Source organism: Lynx rufus, unplaced genomic scaffold, assembly GCF_022079265.1.
Source record: "Lynx rufus isolate CCGP_SWC_20201006 ecotype Redwood Valley unplaced genomic scaffold, mLynRuf1.p SCAF_2, whole genome shotgun sequence".
Lineage (NCBI taxonomy): Eukaryota > Metazoa > Chordata > Mammalia > Carnivora > Felidae > Lynx > Lynx rufus.
Genome location: NW_025814834.1, coordinates 195,461,755 through 195,481,587, shown reverse-complemented (window position 1 = coordinate 195,481,587; position 19,833 = coordinate 195,461,755). Strand labels below are relative to the sequence as shown.

The 19,833-nt window shown below is 37.1% G+C and overlaps 1 protein-coding gene across 1 annotated transcript in view; it reads left to right on the top strand.

The window, feature by feature from the left end:
* The window catches only part of ZMYM4 (zinc finger MYM-type containing 4), an 86,119-nt gene that overhangs the window by 42,563 nt on the left and 23,723 nt on the right, over positions 1 to 19,833 (top strand). Inside the window, exons 11-22 of the mRNA XM_047084591.1 lie at positions 729 to 1,004; positions 1,179 to 1,329; positions 2,364 to 2,536; positions 3,324 to 3,474; positions 4,266 to 4,406; positions 4,730 to 4,767; positions 5,709 to 5,853; positions 9,678 to 9,796; positions 10,707 to 10,878; positions 13,927 to 13,980; positions 14,377 to 14,556; positions 14,893 to 14,987. Coding sequence (XP_046940547.1) covers positions 729 to 1,004; positions 1,179 to 1,329; positions 2,364 to 2,536; positions 3,324 to 3,474; positions 4,266 to 4,406; positions 4,730 to 4,767; positions 5,709 to 5,853; positions 9,678 to 9,796; positions 10,707 to 10,878; positions 13,927 to 13,980; positions 14,377 to 14,556; positions 14,893 to 14,987 — 1,695 coding nt within the window. The remainder of the gene's footprint in view (positions 1 to 728; positions 1,005 to 1,178; positions 1,330 to 2,363; positions 2,537 to 3,323; positions 3,475 to 4,265; positions 4,407 to 4,729; positions 4,768 to 5,708; positions 5,854 to 9,677; positions 9,797 to 10,706; positions 10,879 to 13,926; positions 13,981 to 14,376; positions 14,557 to 14,892; positions 14,988 to 19,833) is intronic.

Below are 19,833 nucleotides of genomic sequence, written 5' to 3'. Positions count from 1 at the left end.
AGAGCGGGAAGAGAGAAAATCCCAAGCAGGCTTTGTGCTGTCAGCACAGAACCCGACACGGGGCTCAAACTCACCACCATGAGGTCATGACCTGAGCCAAAATCAAGAATCGGATGCTTAACCAACTGAGTCATCCAGGTGCCCTGGGAGGATATTATTTTTATTTTATTTAATTTACCTTTTTTTTTTTTAAATGTTTATTTATTTTGGGAGGGAGCGAGTGTGTGAGCAGGGGAGGGACTGAGAGAATCCCATGCAGACTCTGCACTGTTATTGCTGAGCCCAGTGCAAGGCTCTATCCCATGAACCATGAGGTCATGCCCTGAGCTGAAACCAAGAGTCGGACACTTAACTAACTGAGCCACCCAGGCCATCCCATGGGGATATTATTTTTAAAGGAGATTATTAGTTTGGGGCCTCTGGCTGGCTCAGTCAGTAGACATGCAACTCTTGATCTCAAGGTCCTGAGTTCGAGCTCCATGTTGCATGTAGAGATTACTTAAAAAAAAAAAGTTTAAAAAATTTAAAGAGATCATTAGTTATTTTAGTTTCTGCATATAAATGACACTGTATCCATTCACTTCTAAGCTGTTCAAGGGCACGGAGTGTCGCCTGTTCACAGGTGTATCTTATGTACCTAGAATTGTGCTTGTCAGACTTAGGCACTCGGTGCTCATTTGACTGAACAAATGATTACATTGATTATCTTGTTTTGTTTCATTTTTCAGAATTTGTTCAACAAACCAACAGGAATGAATTCTTCAGTAGTGCCCTTGTCTCAGGGCCAGGTAATTGTAAGCATTCCCACAGGTTCAACAGTGTCAGCAGGTGGGAGTAATACCTCTGCTGTCTCCCCCACCTCCATCAGTAGCTCTGCTGCAGCTGGCCTCCAGCGTCTTGCTGCCCAATCCCAGCACGTTGGGTTTGCACGAAGTGTTGTAAAACTCAAGTGTCAGCACTGTAACCGTCTTTTTGCCACAAAGCCAGAACTTCTTGACTATAAGGTAAAGTATAGGATCCTGATAAAGGGTTTGAGTGTAAAATGGTCTATCTATAAAATCATTTCTAGCTTTTCATCTTTAAAAATTACACTACTTGTTTTAAAATAAGAGGGAATAAAGGATTTCCAAAAGATAAACCAAATGTTTCATTAGTACTTAATGATTATTTCTTTACAGGGTAAAATGTTTCAGTTCTGTGGCAAGAATTGTTCTGATGAATATAAGAAAATAAATAATGTAATGGCAATGTGTGAATATTGTAAAATTGAGAAAATTGTAAAGGAGACTGTGCGATTCTCAGGTGCTGACAAGTCATTCTGTAGTGAAGGTAAAGACAAGATCATCTTACCTACTGATCATGTTGGTCCTCTTAAAAGTAACTGATAATTTAAGCTGTTACTTTGTAAGTTTATCTGTTTTATCCATTGTGTAACAAAGCTTTTTGTTTTGTTTACATTTGGTTTGCTTTTTACTGAGCTAGTCCTTCATATCATATAGATGTTAAAATGAAGGAAAAGATTGTTGAAGTGTATTACAGAAGATGGTGGTGATGTGAAAAACATTTCATGTTTTTAGGTTGATAGGGATTCTTTTAGTTATTGGCGCTTATTTCTAAAGAGAAACTTCTTAGGGGCACCTGAGTGACTCAGTCGGTTAAGTGTCTGACTTTGACTCAGGTCATGATCTCACAGTTTGTGAGTTTGAGCCCCTGCATCAGGCTCTTGGCTGTCAGTGTGGAGCCTGGAGCCTGCTTCGGATTCTGTGTCTCCCTCTGTCTGCCCCTCCCCTTGCTTGTGCGCACCCTCTAAATAAATAAGTAAGTAAGTAAATAAATAAAAGCAAACATTTAAACATAAATAAATAGAACTTCTTACATTTTAGTAGCATCCTAAATTATATTTTTATTGTTTTAAATAGTCACTATATTTCTGAATATAATAGACAAATCAGTATGAGGTAGATTGTCTATTTCGATGACTTTTTTGTATGTTTAAAATGTTTTATTCTAAAACTGTGCATGATTAACCTCCTAGACTATTGGCTTTCAAACCTTTTGACCACAACACAAAAGAAGAAATACATTTTACATTGTGACCCAGTATGTTATCACCTACCCAAGTGAAACAAAGTTTTAGGAAACAAAACAGACTTTTATTATATGTGATGCTCTGTAATATTTACTATCCTGTCCTCTTTTGTTTGAAAAAGAAAATGATAGTATAGATTCTATAAATTGATCTCTTGGTCTACTAACTGGTAAGGATCCAACTGTGAAAACATTGTCTTAGAGCATTTAAGTTTAAAGATGTAGGTACTTAATTAATTTTTTTCTAATGTTAATTTTATTTTTCCTGTTTTTAGGTTGCAAATTGCTTTATAAACATGACTTGGCGAAACGCTGGGGAAATCACTGTAAAATGTGCAGTTATTGTTTACAGACATCTCCCAAATTGGTACAGAATAATTTGGGGGGGAAAGTAGAAGAGTTCTGTTGTGAAGAATGCATGTCCAAATATACAGTTCTATTCTATCAGGTAATTAAAATTAATATCCTTGGGGTTTTTCAAATTAAGGCATACATTATTCCCTTCTTTTATTCTTTAAAGTAGTATGAAGGGCAATGTAATGATTTTAAAACTTTTAAGTATTAAATGTATTATGTTGTCCTGTGGTATTAATGTAAGATTTAAGATGACTTTAATGTCACTGAAGTTATGTTCTTTTTGTTTTTAATTTCCTTGTAGAAGACGTGTCAGTCTTAAGACATTAAAGAGTTTAAAATTAGCATTTTATCTATTTATTATTTAACTAAAATGAATTTGTCTTCTGAAGTTTTTGAAGAAGATAGGTTTTATTTTCATTTCACTATGTTTTTTAATTACTCGTTACTGGCATCTTTATAATGTGACTTATTTTTTTATTTTTTATTTTTAACGTTTATTTATTTTTGAGACAGAGACAGAGCATGAATGGGGGAGGGTCAGAGAGAGGGAGACACAGAATCTGAAACAGGCTCCAGGCTCTGAGCTGTCAGCACAGAGCCCGACACGGGGCTCGAACTCACGGACCGCGAGATCATGACCTGAGCCGAAGTCAGACGCTTAACTGACTGAGCCACCCAGGCGCCCCTTTAATGTGACTTTTAATATGTAGTGTAAATGATTTGAAAAATGATAAATGTTTACCATTTTAGGATGGTTTTCATTTTTATGTTCTAAATTCTAAGTTAATTTCCTCACTTGTTACGTGTGAACTCCTTTTATTCTGTCAGACCAGAGATAATTTGTATTTTACTCTTTTACTATCTTATTTCATTTTTAGATGGCCAAATGTGATGGTTGTAAGCGACAGGGTAAACTCAGTGAGTCCTTGAAATGGCGAGGAGAAATGAAACATTTCTGTAACCTGCTTTGTATCTTGATGTTCTGTAATCAGCAAAGTATGTGTGACCCACCTTCACAAAACAATGCAGGTAAAATTAAACTTTATAGTCTTTGATCAGTGCTAGGGACCAACTACTGTTCTACAGAATGGGAACTTTAAACAGTTGTTAATAATTTCATGAAATGCAAATTTCACTCTGTTCAAATGACATTAACATTTGAATCCCTTTTTAACAGTTTAAAGCTTTGTAGAAAGGAGTTCATTTAGTTTTCTCTGAACATTTTGAATTAAATAAACTCTAAGAACTATGGGACAGAATGGCAGTTAATATTTTGTAATGGGTATATACACCTTGACTTCCTTAAACAAGGATTTGAGAGTGTAACAAAGGACGTAGAATATAAATCACATGGCCTTTTTTTTTTTAAATTTTTTTTTTAACGTTTATTTATTTTTGAGACAGAGAGAGACAGAGCATGAACGGGGGAGGGGCAGAGAGAGAGGGAGACAGAATCGGAAGCAGGCTCCAGGCTCTGAGCCATCAGCGCAGAGTCCGACACGGGGCTCGAACTCACGGACCGCGAGATCGCGACCCGGGCTGAAGTCGGACGCTTAACCGACTGAGCCACCCAGGCGCCCCCACATGGCCTTTTAAAGGCACCACATGTGTAGTTTTACAAGAGAAAATACATGGAATACTTCTAAGTTTCACTAATTAAAAAATAGGAAAAAAAAAAACCCAGTTAATCCTAACGTGATTCTTTGCTCTGACAGAATTTAACTTTACTGAAAGCATTGTTTAACCTCCTTGAGATGTTGGTTTCTATGTATGTGCATATAAATTACATGAGGTCTTTTTATTTTTGTTTATTTAATCAGCAAGTATTTCCATGGTGCCAGCTGCTTCAGCAGGGCCCCCATCTCTAAGAAAAGATTCAACTCCAGTTATAGCCAATGTGGTATCATTAGCCAGTGCTCCTGCTGCTCAGCCCACAGTGAATTCTAACAGTGTCTTACAAGGTATGTCTGATTTGAAAGCATTTATGTAGCCTTTTGAGGTTGAGTACAGGGGTTCTGTCTTTTTTCCATCACTGGTCATTTTCAAATATTTGACACATTTATATTATGAGTGGTGGCTCTCTGTGGGCTGTTGGGCACTAAACAATGTTTTTGTCCCTTTTTCTCACGTGATACTTGTAGATGCTAGTCTTCCCATGAATTAAGATAATACCTGTTTTTATTTGGAGATTTTGTGTCTGTTATCCCACCATCAGCTTTAAATGCTGCTGTTTATGTTTAAATAATTGTGTAAGATCCTAAATATTTATTTTAATTTATATTAGGTGCAGTTCCAACAGTAACAGCGAAAATCATTGGGGATGTAAGTTTTATTCTTTTAACTGGTATTGCTTGCTACTGTGTTTATTTTCCAGTTTTGTACAGTATGAATATGTCTATGCTAATTTTCTATGCTTTATTCTTTATTATGTAAAATAATTTTCATAAGCTCATAACCTTTGTTTAGGAATAAGATATTCTGGTTATTTATTGATTGATTCATATTGTGGTTATTTAATTAGGTCTTTAATGTACTTTGATTTCTTTGAATACTTGCTATCTCCGCATAGTTACTGAAGCCTATTTTTGTTGGTTTGTTTTTGTTGTTTTTAATAGTAGATAATAAAATTTTACAGAATTCAGGCATGAAGGTATTTGGGACATTTTGTAATGTAGTCAGATTGTAAATAAAGTATTTATAAAATACAGTTTGTTTCCACCCAGAGCAGATTATCCTTAAGTAAGCACTCTTTTTTTTTCCTCAATAATTTTTGCTTTGTTTCTTAGAAGAAATTAATAGGAGAAAAATTTACAACTAGAACAGTAGCAGTTCTGAAGTGTTTCCTGGTCTGTTAGATAACTTTCACATCATCTTTTTTTAGGTTATTTAAATGATCATAAGTGTTTATGTTATTTCTAGTTATCTTGAACCTAAGTCTTTTAAGACTCATCTCAGTCAGCAAATAACAGTTCTCATTTTAAACATAGCCAGATTGACCAGCAATGTCTTATAATAGAAATAGCATTTTTCTTGGTAAATAGAATTGGTAATTAGATACATTCAGAGTCAGTATATAGTTATCAAAATATTCTTATATAGCTATTGGTATTTCAGGAATATTGTATTTCTTACATATTTAGTTGAATATTTATGTTCTTTGTCTTCCATGTAATTCCAGTATAGTGTTTCTTTTGAAATTATAGTATTTCTTCTAATTAATGATAAGCTTTTGAAACCTCTTTGGTTTCTGATTTTTTTTCTAGGCAAGTACACAAACAGATGCTCTGAAACTGCCACCTTCCCAGCCCCCAAGACTTTTGAAGAATAAAGCTTTATTATGTAAACCTATCACACAGACTAAAGCCACTTCTTGCAAACCACATACCCAAAACAAAGAATGCCAGACAGGTATGTTCCTTGCACTTCCTCTCTCTCTCTCTCTCTCTCTCTCTCTCTCTCTCTCTCTCTCTCTCTATATATATATATATATATATATACACTCTCTCTCTCTATATATATATATATTTATATATATATATTTATATATATTTTTAGTATATATATATTTATAAATAAATTTATATATAAATTTATACATATATAAATTTATATATTTATATATATTTAGTATATATATATATTTATATATATATATATATATATTTTTTTTTTTTTTTAGTGGGGAAGGAATGCTAGATTTGCTTACATTAATTGAGTGCCTATGCCCTGGGTGATGTGTTTGATTGCTTATGTACATCACCCAGTTGCATCCTCATGACTTTTCCTGTCAGTTAGGTATTTTCACCCTCTAAAAATTAAGTTATGCCAAAGAGAAGGTAGTTAATTGATAATACCATACTGTGAACACTTCATTTTCTTTTGTTAATGACAATGTAATTTTATGGAGTAAGGGTAGACTTTGGAATTATATAGACACGCTCTTAATAGGAGTTGTAGTTTCATAGAGGATCCTTATGTTTGAACTTTTCTACCCTCTATATCAAATAAAGTCAGGTTTTTGTGGGGGCGGGGGGCTTTCTTTTCTTTTGAATTGCCATCCCTAAGCAAAATCCTCTAATCTACTTTTCTGGATGCTGGTGTGGTGCAGTCCTCTGATCTTCTCAGCTCGCCTCTCCTGGCCTGGAATCTCTGCCCTGCAAATGATCTGGGCTGAGGATGATTGGGACCTCATATTCTTGGCCTACCAGTCCTGCAGTAGGGCTTCTACCCTATGGGTGGCAGCTGGGTGGAGAAAGGGAGACTCCAGCCTGTCAGCTGTACTCACCAGGAAATTAAACTTTTCAATATGGAGTTGGAGGGAATGAGAAATGATGGTGGCCAGCCCCCTGGTGAGATATGGTAACCCTTGTTTGGGAGCTGAAGAAATAGGATCCCATTCCTCCTGGCCACACCTACCCAGAGCAGAGCTTCTGTCAAGTTGAGCTGGCTGAGCTGGGGTATGGAGTAAGTAGTGGAGCACATGTCATAGATTCCCACTATTCTTACTGTATTTAGGTAGATTTTCTCAAATAAATGTCTATTTGCTGTATTCCCTTAGGACAATTTGTAAAGAATTTAAGTGGTTGGGTTTTTTTTTGTTTTGTTTTTTGTTTTTTTAAATGTTTTTTGAGAGACAGAGCACAAGCAGGGGAGGGGCAGAGAGAGAGGGAGACACAGAATCTGAAGCAGGCTCCAGGCTCCACTCTGTCAGCACAGAGCCCACTGCAGGGCTCAAACTCAAGAACTGTGGGATCATGACCTGAGCTGAAGTCAAATGCTTAACTGATTGAGCCATCCAGGTGCCCCTGAGGTTTTGCATTTCTTTAAAGCCCCCATGGACCACATTGAATAGTAATGTTACAGATGACTTCAGCCTATATTTGTATTGTAGTTAATAGTGACTTAGTATTATGTAGCTTGGTTATCAGACATCTCTAATCCCGGTGATTTTATTTTTATTTTTATTTTTTGCGTATAGTTGAAACACACAGTTACATTAGTTTCTGGTGTGTACAGCTTAGAGATTTGGCAAGTTTATACATTATGCTGTGCTCGCTACAAGTATACCTACCATCTGTCCCCATCATATCGCTATTACAGTATCATTGACTGTATTACTTATGCTCTGCTTTTTATTCCTGTGACTTACTCATTCCATAATTTGGAGACCTCTATCTCCCTCTCCCCCTCACCCATTTTGCCCAGACTCCTATCGACAGGTAATTTAAGAAATTTTTTTTTTTTTAATTTACATCCAAATTAGTTAGCATATAGTGCAACAATGATTTCAGGAGTAGAGTCCTTAGTGCTCCTTACCCATTTAGCCTGTCCCCCCTCCCACACCTCCTCCAGTAACCTTCTGTTTGTTCTCCATACTTATGAGTCTCTTATGTTTTGTCCCCCTCCCTGTTTTCATAGTATTTTTGTTTCCCTTCCCTTATGTTCATCTGTTTTTGTCTCTTAAAGTTCTCATATGAGTGAAGTCATATGATATTTGTCTTTCTCTAATTTCACTTAGCATAATACCCTCCAGTTCCATGCATGTAGTTGCAAATGGCAAGAATTCATTCTTTTCGATTGCCAAGTAATATTCCATTGTCTATATATACCACATCTTCTTTATACATTCATCCATCGATGGACATTTGGTCTCTTTCCATACTTTGGCTATTGTTGATAGCCAAAACAACATGCTGCTATAAACATGGGGGTGCATGTGCCCCTTCAAAACAGCACATCTGTATCCCTTGGATAAATACCTTAGTAGTGCAATTGCTGCGTCATAGGGTAGTTCTATTTTTAGTTTTTTGAGAAACCTCCATACTGTTTTCCAGAGTGGCTGCACCAGTTTGCATTCCCATTGACAGGTAATTTTTAATGTCCACTAGACCATGGTAAAATTGATCCAATATTATTTCCTACCTCTAACCCTACTCACCTTGTCAGCTTTTCACTTCTTCTCACTAGCATTACCTTTCTCTTACATTAATGGTTTTATAATCATCTAGGGTATTTTTCTGGTACATAGAAAGGACCCTGTAGGATACCTGTTAAACATTGGATAAATTCTCCATCCTTCTCACTTAGTTTCCCTATTCTCATTTAGGTTTCTAAGTTCTGTTTCATCTTTTTAATACCTTAGAATATGTGTATGTGGCTCACTTGCCTGGGTGGCTCAGTTAGTTAAGCATCCGACTTTGGCTCAGGTCATGATCTCACAGTTCAAGCCTCGCATCAGGCTCTCTGCTGATAGCTCAGAGCTTGGAGCCTGCTTCAGATTCTCTCTCCCTTCCTCTCTGCCCCTCCCCTGCTCGTGCTCTGTCTCTCTCTCTTTCTCTCAAAAATAAATAAACATTAAAAAAAAAAAAGGTTTAAAAAAAAAAGAAAATCTGCTTGTATGTATTTATTCATTTTTGTAGGTATCATAACCACCCTAGTCCAGGTCCTCATCGTCTTCATTGTATGTACATACTTCAATTGTCTGCTCCTTTTACACTTCATATACTTTTTATTCCATACTAAGATGGCCTCCAAATTAATCTTTTTTAGTGACCTTTTCATCATATTACTCTGTGCTAACAGATCTGCAGTAACTCCACACTATCTACTAGAAATGATTTTAAAAGTTCATTATAGGGGTGCCGGGGTGACTCAGTCGGTTAAGCATCCGACTTTAGCTCAGGTCCTGGTCTTGCAGTTCATGAGTTTGAGCCTCACATCAAGCTCTCTGCTATCAGTGTGGAACCCACTTTAGATCCTCTGTCTGTCTCTCTCTCTGTCCCCTCCCCCCAGAATACATAAACATTTATTTTAAAGTTCATTATAGCTTCACAAAAATGGCCCTATTTAATCTCATCTTTAACATACCTTTCTTATTCATGTTAGCAGTTTTCTGTAACCCTCTTCTAAGATAATTGTTCCAGTTCTTTACATGCATTAATCCACATTATATCCTTCAATCATTGTATCCTCATATCATTGCTCATTGTTTTGTTACCTGCTTTTTATCTTTGCTATACTCAAACCTTTCTTTGCTAGTTTAGTTATTTCTTCTTTTGACTGCCAGTGTCATAGATTACACTTTTGAACTATAGGTCTGTGTGCTTTAAAAAGTTTTTTTTTAATTATAATTCTTTGGAACTGTAAATCGCCATTGCTTTTTAAAAAATTTATATTAAGATGTTTCTAACCCTCTTTGTTTTGTTTTTTTTAATTTATTTATTTTTCATTAGAAGACACTCCAAGTCAGCCCCAGATCATTGTGGTGCCAGTTCCCGTACCAGTGTTTGTGCCCATACCTCTTCATCTTTATACTCAGTATGCACCAGTCCCATTTGGAATTCCAGTTCCCGTGAGTAATCATGTAGAGATGAAGGCTGATTTAGTGCACATTTTCCTCAATTAAAATGTTACAGCTCAATTTAAAAACTCTTCACTTTTTGGTAAAAAAGTGTTTGGCTCTTATCATATTACTGTATTATTTAATATGGAGTATATTAAGGGCTGCTTGTATTTATACCCTGCCTTCTCAGAGAATGCTATGATACAGCCTTTTTATAATGTTCCGTACACAATAAGACCACTTAAATAGAAAAAGGTCAGACATGTGTATGTGTGTTAAAATTCTAGAGTCTAACAAGGGTGAAAAAATAAATACTGTGATTTATATTATTCTCACTATTTTAAAAAATGTGTTCATTTTGTATTGGAAATATATTTTTCCTTGGTGAATTCTTTTTAATATTTATTTATTTTTGAGGCAGAGAAAGAGACAGAGCATGAACGGGGGAGGGTCAGAGAGAGAGGGAGACATAGAATCCGAAGCAGGCTCCAGGCTCTGAGTGGTCAGCACAGAGCCCGACGCGGGGCTCGAACTCACGGACCATGAGATCATGACTTGAGCCGAAGTCGGACGCTTAACCGACTGAGCCACCCAGGCGCCCCTTTCCTTGGTGAATTCTTAAGGAAAATAGTTGTGTGAAACTGAAACTGTTAAGCAAGAAATATAATCAGAAACTAGTGTGTATTAGATAACTTATTTTAGATGAGTTAGAAACACATTTTGTTGACTGTCCAGGAAAGCACTTAATTGAATTTTGATTTAAATGGCTGTTGTCTTATAAAAACAAACTAGCAAGACTATTTTAATCATTAGCAATAGAAATATCTGAATTTGTTCATTATTTTAGTGCTTAAATCATCTCACAAATAATAGTTTTGATGACAAACCTGTTCCCAAGAAACTGTCCTTGGTCTTTTAGATGCCTGTCCCTATGCTTATTCCATCCTCAATGGATAATGAAGATAAAGTCACCGAAAGTATTGAAGACATTAAGGAGAAGCTTCCTTCACATCCATTTGAAGCTGATCTCCTTGAGATGGCAGAAATGATTGCAGAAGATGAAGAGAAGGAGAAGACTCTATCCCAAGGAGGTTGGTATAATTGTAAAGTAAAGAAAGAAAACACACAAATTTTCAGGTAGCTCAAGTAATTTTAAGTATTGGGTAGTCAAGATATTTCTAAAAGCTTTATTTGTGTTTAAATACCGAATTTGTTAAACTTGTTGATACCTCTGAAACTTTTTTCCTTTTTATGAAACTACATATCTATAGTCAATACAGTTTTTAGTTCTTAATGATTCCAGAAAAATTGCCTGTAAATCCATTTTCATGGTTATTTTCTGACTTCATTCCTGTATTCAAAGCCATGATCCCCATGTAAGAATTCTTAGTATATAATAATCAGCATGTTCATAGAAGGTAAATAGAATATTATGATGGAAAACATACAATGTACAATGTACAATCAGGAAGTGACGGAACTAGAGGTTGAATTCAGGTCTGTCTTCCTCCAAAGTTGATGATAGTAACCAATACTAGCAGGACATATCCAGAAAGGTTTCTGGCCTTAGCACTTTCTTGATTTTGGGATATAAGAAGACATAGAGAAAATTGTGTTATACAAAGGCCTTTTCCTGTATCACTGATGAGTCAAGAAATTATTTTTTCTTGGGGCGCCTGGGTGGCGCAGTCGGTTAAGCGTCCGACTTCAGCCAGGTCACGATCTCGCGGTCCGTGAGTTCGAGCCCCGCGTCGGGCTCTGGGCTGATGGCTCAGAGCCTGGAGCCTGTTTCCGATTCTGTGTCTCCCTCTCTCTCTGCCCCTCCCCCGTTCATGCTCTGTCTCTCTCTGTCCCAAAAATAAATAAACGTTGAAAAAAAAAAAATTTAAAAAAAAAAAAGAAATTATTTTTTCTTGACAATTTTTTTCTTTTTTTATTGATGGTTTTTACAAAGCTAAGGTTTAGATTTTTGCATAATAAATGCTGGGTGATTTTCTGAGCACTGTAACTTTTTTTTTTTAACATTTATTTTTGAGAGAGAGAGAGAAAGAGAGGGAGAGAGAGAGAGTGGGGGAGGGGCAGAGAGACGAGACACAGAATCCGAAGCAGACTCCAGGCTCTGAGTGTCAGCACAGAGCCCAATATGGGGGCTTGAGCCCAAGAACTGTGAGATCATGACCTGAGCCAAAGTCAAATGCTTAGCCAGCTGAGCCACCCAGGCACCCCAAACACTGTAGCGCTTTTTTAAAAAAAGTATCAACATTCCTCTAGTGATGCCATTAAGTTTTAAAATCATAATACTGTCAGAGTTGCATAAAAAGGTTATTTGTTACTATTCTGTTTCTGGTCTCATTTTGGTCTCTAGTGTATAATCTCATAATTCTGACCCATTTATATGTAGATTTTAATGTCTTAGAATGTTGCCCCTTATGCTTGATCTTATAATTTCTGATATTTAGTTTGGAAGTTTAGCAATTCATGAAAATAAACCTCATTTTAAGTTGGCTTTCCACTCACATTAACAGTTTACATTTTGGGTTGCCTGGGTGGCTCAGTTGGTTGAGCATCCAACTTTGGCTCAGATCATGATCTCACAATCATGAAGGAGATTCTGTGTCTCCCTCTATCTGTGCCCCTCCACTGCTTGCTCTCTGTCTCTCTCAAAAATAATAAACATTAAAAAAAAAATAGTTAACATTTTTTAGGTGCTTCCTCTTAACAAATATTGTGACTTTCTCTTAACCTAAAAATTGAGTCAGACTGAAAAAACTTTTTAAAACTAAGCCTTAAGACAGATAGTTGTAATCACTAGAGTGTAAGTAAAATCTAATGGTTTAGAAACATAAAGGAGGGAGAAATTTATTCCTACTGAAGAGAACTGGCTAATTGATGTTTGATTTCAGAGAAAAGAAGCTGTAGTCCTGGGTTTTAAAAAGCATTTTGTTTTGTTTTTTACTTTGAATCCTTAAGCTCTTTACTTTTATTTTTTAAAAGTAAACAAAAATTTAATGTTTATTTACATTTGAGAGAGAGAGAGAGAGAGAGAGAGAGCGCGCGTGCATGGGAGAATGGTAGTGGGAGAGGGAGACAGAGTCTGAAGCTGGCTCCAGACTGAGCTGACAGCACAGAGCCCAATGCAGGGCTCAAGCCCATGGGCCGCGAGACAGTGACCTGAGCCAAAGTCAGATGCTTAATCTGAGCCACCTAGGCGCCCCTAAAACCTTAAGCACTTTAGTTTTAAAATAGTTAATTGATAGAACTGTGTTCGGTTTCATTCATGTGCTGATTGTTCATGTAACTTGTATTTATATTCTAAGTCTAGTGACTTCTCAGTGTAGTGTTAAGATATATTTTGGGAGGAAAAGCAATTCAATGCATATTTGTCAGTTTGTAAATAAATTATGTATGTGTGTGTGTGTTTCGTGGTAAAAAATAAATTCAGAAAGCACAGGAGTGTATGGGGTGCCTGGGTGGCTCAGTTGGTTGAGCGATCGACTTCGGCTCAGGTCATGATCCCACGGTTTGTGAGTTTAACCCTGCGTTGGGCTCTGTGCTGATAGCTCAGAGCCTGGAGCCTGCTTCAGATTCTGTGTCTCCCTCTCTCTATGCCCCTCCCCCACTCATGCTCTGTCTCTGTCTCAGAAATAAATAAACATTAAAAAAAAAAAAGCACAGGAGTGTAAATCTAAAATAAAGGTCCCTCTTGACATGACTTCTCTTGTACTGCTACCTTAGAAATATAAACACTGTTAGGGGTCATAATTTAATTGCATTTATCACTAATGCCTATTTTTATTAATGAATTATTCTTTCTGCATATGAAGTCTATTTTTATTTAAGTTTATTTTCAGAGAGGGAGAGAATGAGTGGGGGAGGGGTAGAGAGAGAGGGGAACAGAGGATTCTAAGTAGGCTCTGTGAGCTCAATGTGGGGCTTGAACTCATGAACCATGAAGTCATGACCTGAGCCAAAGTTGGGTGCTTAACCGACTGAGCCACGCAGGTGCCCCTGCATATGAAGGCTATTTTTTTAGCATTCCCTAGTATGATTCATTTATATAATGTAGTCATTTCATTTGAGATGCAGTTTGCTTTGTGAATACATGTAAGTTCTTTAATTATGTGCTTTTTTTCCCTTAGGATCCCAAACTTCTGAACAGGAGCTCTTTTTAGATACCAAGATTTTTGAAAAAGGTTTGTAATTCTACATATATTTCAAATCTTAGAAATATTATTCTCAGTCATAGAAACCATAAAGTATTAGTATTCTTGGATTTAATATTTGTATTTTTAGCTATTCATTAGGGGCATCAGATGTCTATGATTGTATGCTAATGTGTAATGAGAATAATAAAAGGTAACTCAGATACTGGTTTTAAGGATTAATTAAAATAATGCTTTAAAGTGTTTACCAAGAATATGAAGCCAGTTTTGTGAGGCTGGTGAAGAAATTACTTCATCTTTTGAGTGTATCTACTTAAATCAGCAGGTATATCTTGGTTTTGTTATTCAGGGGGGTTCAGGAGGGTTTCTGAGCTTGTATACGGTCCATCTCATTTTGAGCATTTGTTTGTTTTCTGTATATTTCAGACCAAGGAAGTACATACAGTGGTGATCTTGAATCAGAGGCAGTATCTACGCCACATAGCTGGGAAGAAGAGTTGAATCATTATGCCTTAAAGTCAAATGCTGTGCAAGAGGCTGATTCAGAATTGAAGCAGTTCTCAAAAGGGGAAACTGAGCAGGATCTGGAAGCAGATTTTCCATCAGGTTTGTGCAACATAAAATACTCTTGGTTTTAGAAGATTGGTAGAACTCTGAATTGACATCATGAAGCAGTTATACTGTCTGATAACCTAAGGCACAAATGGTCTCTACCTTTGAAGGTTAAATAATAAAGTGGTTAATTTTTTTTAACCTTTCACACCGTAATCTTGCAGGATGTTTCCTTCATCATTAATGAAGTTTTTATTTAAATGCTATATCCACCTTTTTTGATCATAAAAAAATAATATAGTGATGATTACCTGATATTTTCTCCCCCAAAGTCTCTATATAAATCTGAGTTATTTATATCATAATATGCTTTCTGCTTATTATTAATAGAATCCTTTGACCCACTGAATAAAGGACAGGGAATCCAGGCACGTTCCCGAACAAGACGACGGCACAGAGATGGCTTCCCTCAGCCCAGACGAAGAGTAAGCAGTAGCTTAATTTTTCTAGCGTTTTCTTTGGTGTTTATTAATTCTTGCTGTTTACAAAGCTCTGTAACGGCCATCGTCCCAGTATTCCGTATATTGTTTTACACAACCTTGTATTTTTATGCCTTTATTTTGTTTCTTATAATCAAGAACGATATCTTTTGGATATTTTAAAGGGATGTGTAAACCTCATGTTATGGTAGTAGAGGTACTGAGACAAGTCTCCCAGCACAGCACTGGGCAAATGCTTAGTATGTGGTTGTTATTATGTAGCTGCTCAGATGTTTCTTGTGAATGTCATGGTCTGTATCACCATTACACCTTTTCCAGCTGGTAGAAGGGTAACCAGGCAAGTTTACAGTTTCCTGGTGGATTGTTTGTTACTCTGTTTTGTTACTCACTTGTGTTACAGAAAGTCATTCAGGATTCAGTAGGGATTGATGAGCTCCTGAGCATATATTTTGAGTCATGGCCCATGCTTCAGCCATATAGACCCAAGAAAAGACAGCATTCCTGCCTCTCTAAATAGCATATGATACCACACCTGTGTATGTGCCACATAATCACGAAATTTTTATAGATTTATAAAAGTTTATAAATGTATTTGTGTTACACTTGATTAACTTAAATTAATAAATGATATTTGGCAGACTACTGCTGTTACAAAAAAAAAAAACCATTATCTTTTACTTTATATTTCTTCTACCAGGCTCTCTTTGTTTCTACAATTAGAGATGTTTTTGTTCTGTTTTACTTTAAAAAGCTTTTTAAAATCCTCATTGTACACTTTTTTTAAAAAACCTCTAAATTTAGCCTTTTTTACATATAATAATGAAGTTTATTATTTTATTTAAAAAAATTTTTTTTAACGTTTTTTATTTATTTTTGAGACAGGGAGAGACAGAGCATGAACAGAGAAGGGTCAGAGAGAGGGAGACACAGAATCCGAAACAGGCTCCAGGCTATGAGCTGTCAGCACAGAGCCCGACGCGGGGCTCAAACTCACGGACCGCGAGATCATGGCCTGAGCCGAAGTCGGCCGCTCAACTGACTGAGCCACCCAGGCACCCCTTATTATTTTATATAATATAGTATAATAGTGAAATTCACTTGGACATTTTCTCACATTGACAGGGCTTTCCCACACTAAAATTAAAAGAATAGTGGCCTTATATTTTTTTTAATTAGCTCTGTTGAGTTATAATTGCATCTAAAAGTTGATAAATTAAAAAAAAAATTTTTTTTTTTTTAAATTTTTTTTTCAACGTTTTTTTATTTATTTTTGGGACAGAGAGAGACAGAGCATGAACGGGGGAGGGGCAGAGAGAGAGGGAGACACAGAATCGGAAACAGGCTCCGAGCCATCAGCCCAGAGCCCGACGCGGGGCTCGAACTCACGGACCGCGAGATCGTGACCTGGCTGAAGTCGGACGCTTAACCGACTGTGCCACCCAGGCGCCCCCCAAAAAAAATTTTTTAATGTTTAGTTTTGAGAGAGAGACAGAGACAGTGAGCAGGGGAGGGGCAGAGAGAGAGAGAGAGTGAGAGAGAGACAGACAGATCTGAAGCAGGCTCCAGGCTCTTAGCTGTCAGCAGAGCCTGTTGCTGGGCTCAAACTCACAAATCATGAGATCATGTCCTGAGCAGAAGTCAGATGATTAACCAACTGAGCCACCCACACACCCCTAAAAGTTCATAAATTTTAAGTGTAATATTTGAGGGGCTCTGTCAGATATATTAAGTATGTAACTACCACCACAACCATAACCCTCCACTGTACTGAACGCTCCCTGGGACCTTTTGTAGTCTGTCCTTTCCAGTTCCACCGATCCACTTTGCAGATTGATGTAAAATGGTACCTCTTTGCTTTTTCTATAATTTCATATAAATGGAGTTTTGTGATTTGTTGTCTTCCCTGTCTGGCTTCTTTCACTTAGCATAATGGTTTTGAGATTCATCTGTGTTGTTCCATGTATCAGTAAGGCCATTCATTCCTTTTTATTTCTGAGTAGCATTTCTTTTAAAAGGATTTTTTTTTTTCAACGTTTATTTATTTTTGGGACAGAGAGAGACAGAGCATGAACGGGGGAGGGGCAGAGAGAGAGGGAGACACAGAATCGGAAACAGGCTCCAGGCTCTGAGCCATCAGCCCAGAGCCTGACGCGGGGCTCGAACTCACGGACCGTGAGATCGTGACCTGGCTGAAGTTGGACGCTTAACCGACTGCGCCACCCAGGCGCCCCCTGAGTAACATTTCATCGAATGGACAAACCATAGTTTGTTTAACAGTTGATGGTAATTTGAGTTATTTCCAGTTTGGTGCTATTTCAGATATACTACTGTGAACATTTTAATATAAATGTCTGTGTGAACATATACTTTCATTTGAGGAAAAATACCCAGGAGTGGGATTGCTGGGTCTTATTGTATGTGTATTTTTAACTTTGTAGGAAAGCTATCAAACTGTTTTCCAGGGTAGTAAATGTATTGATTTGAATTCCCACCAGCAGTGTATGAGTTCCAATGTGCTCCATGACTTTGCTAATACTTGGTATTTTTAATTTTAACCATTCTAGTGAATGTGTAGTGGTATCTCACTGTGGCTTTAGTTTATACTTACCTAATGACTGATGATGTTGGATATCTTTCCATGTGTATATTTGTTATTCTTGTATTTTCTTTGGTATGGTGTCTATTCAAAACTTTTGTGCATTTTTTTTAAAAAACTACCTTATTATTTTTTTTTAAGTATTTATTTTGAAAGAGAGAGAACAAGAGCCAGTGTATGTCAAGCAGGGGTAGGGGTGCAGAGAGAGAGGGAGAGACAATCCCAAGCAGGCTACTCACTGTCAGTGCAAAGCCCAATGCAGGGCTTGATCTCATGACCTGTGAGATCATAATCAAAATCAGGAGTCGGGATGCTCAACCAACTGAGCCACCCAGGTGCCCCTCTTGCACATTTCTTTTATTGGGTTATTTGCCTTCTTACTGAGTTGTAAGTGTTCTTTATCATGGATGTAATTCTTTTCTCAAACTGACTTTTGCTTCTATGCTGTTTTTTCTTTATTTTCTTAATGGTAAAGAACAGAAGTTTCTGAATTTGTGAAAGTCCGTTTTCATCAATTTTTAATTCTTTTATTATTCATGCTTTTTAGAATTCCATGTAAAAGTCTTTGCTTAACCTGTGGCAATTAAGATATTATCTTATGTTTTCTTCTGGTTTTATATTTTAGATTTTATGTGTCTCTGATTCATTTTAAGATGATTTTTATATATGAGTTCAGGCAAGTGTCAAGGTTATTTTTTGTATGTGGTGTCCCACTGTTTTAGTACCATCTGGGAAAAGGCTGTCCTTTCCCTTATTGAATTATACTTCTGTTAACATCAGCCAACTGTATATATGTCCGTCTGTTTCTGAAACTGTATTCTGCATTGATTTATGTGTCTTTTTTTTTTTAATTTTTTTTTTTAACATTTATTTATTTTTGAGACAGAGAGAGACAGAGCATGAACGGGGGAGGGGCAGAGAGAGAGGGAGACACAGAATCGGAAGCAGGCTCCAGGCTCTGAGCCATCAGCCCAGAGCCTGACGCAGGGCTCGAATTCACGGGCTGCGAGATCGTGACCTGAGCTGAAGTCAGAAGCTCAACCGACTGAGCCACCCAGGCACCCCTATTTATGTGTCTATTTTAATACAGTACCAACTGTTTCGATTGTTGTAGCTTTACAGTGAGTGTTGAAATCAGGAGTATAAGTCCTCCAACATTGTTGTTCATTTTCAAAATTGTCATTCGTATATCCATATAAATTTTAGAATAACTTGCCAATTTTTATAAAAAAGACTGCTGGAAATTTGGGGCTGTTCTGAATCCAAAGATCAATTTGCATAAAATTGCAATTTTGAGCTGTTCAATACATGAAGATTATGTTTTTCTCCTTTATTTAGATCATCTTTAATTTTTCTTAGCAATGTTTTATATGTTTTATTGTTCAAGTCTCATACTTTTTATCTAATAAGTATTTAAAATTTATTTTGACCCTGTGTTAAGTATTATTTTTATTAAAAAATTTTCTAATGTTGGGGCGCCTGGGTGGCGCAGTCGGTTAAGCGTCCGACTTCAGCCAGGTCACGATCTCGCGGTCTGTGAGTTCGAGCCCCGCGTCGGGCTCTGGGCTGATGGCTCAGAGCCTGGAGCCTGTTTCTGATTCTGTGTCTCCCTCTCTCTCTGCCCCTCCCCCGTTCATGCTCTGTCTCTCTCTGTCCCAAAAATAAATAAAACGTTGAAAAAAAAATTTTTTTTTTTTAAAAAATTTTCTAATGTTTATTTTTGAGAGAGAGAGAGAGCTTGCACATGAGCAGGGGAGGGGCAGAGACAGGGGGTGAGAGGATCCGAAACGGGCTCTGTGCAGACAGCAGTGACCCCGATTCAGGGCTCATACTCATGAACTGTGAGATTATGACCTCAACCAAAGTTGGACACGTAACCAGCTAAGCCACCAGGTGCCCCAAGCAGTATTATTTTTAATTTCATTTTCTAATATTCCTCATTGTCATATAAAAATAGAGATTACTTTTTCTATATAGAGTTTATGTATTGTGATTTTGCTCAATCAAAATCTTTAGGCTTTTCTACATGGACAGTCATATTATTTGCGAATAAAAATTGTTTTACTCTTGGGGCTCCTGGGTGGCTCAGTTGGCTATGCATTCGACTTTGGCTCAGGTAATGATCTAAATCATGAGTTCGTGCCCTGCGTTGGCTCTATGGTTACATCTCAGAGCCTGGAGCCAGCTTCAGATTCTGTGTCTCCCTCTCTCTCTGCCCATCCCCACTCATGCTCT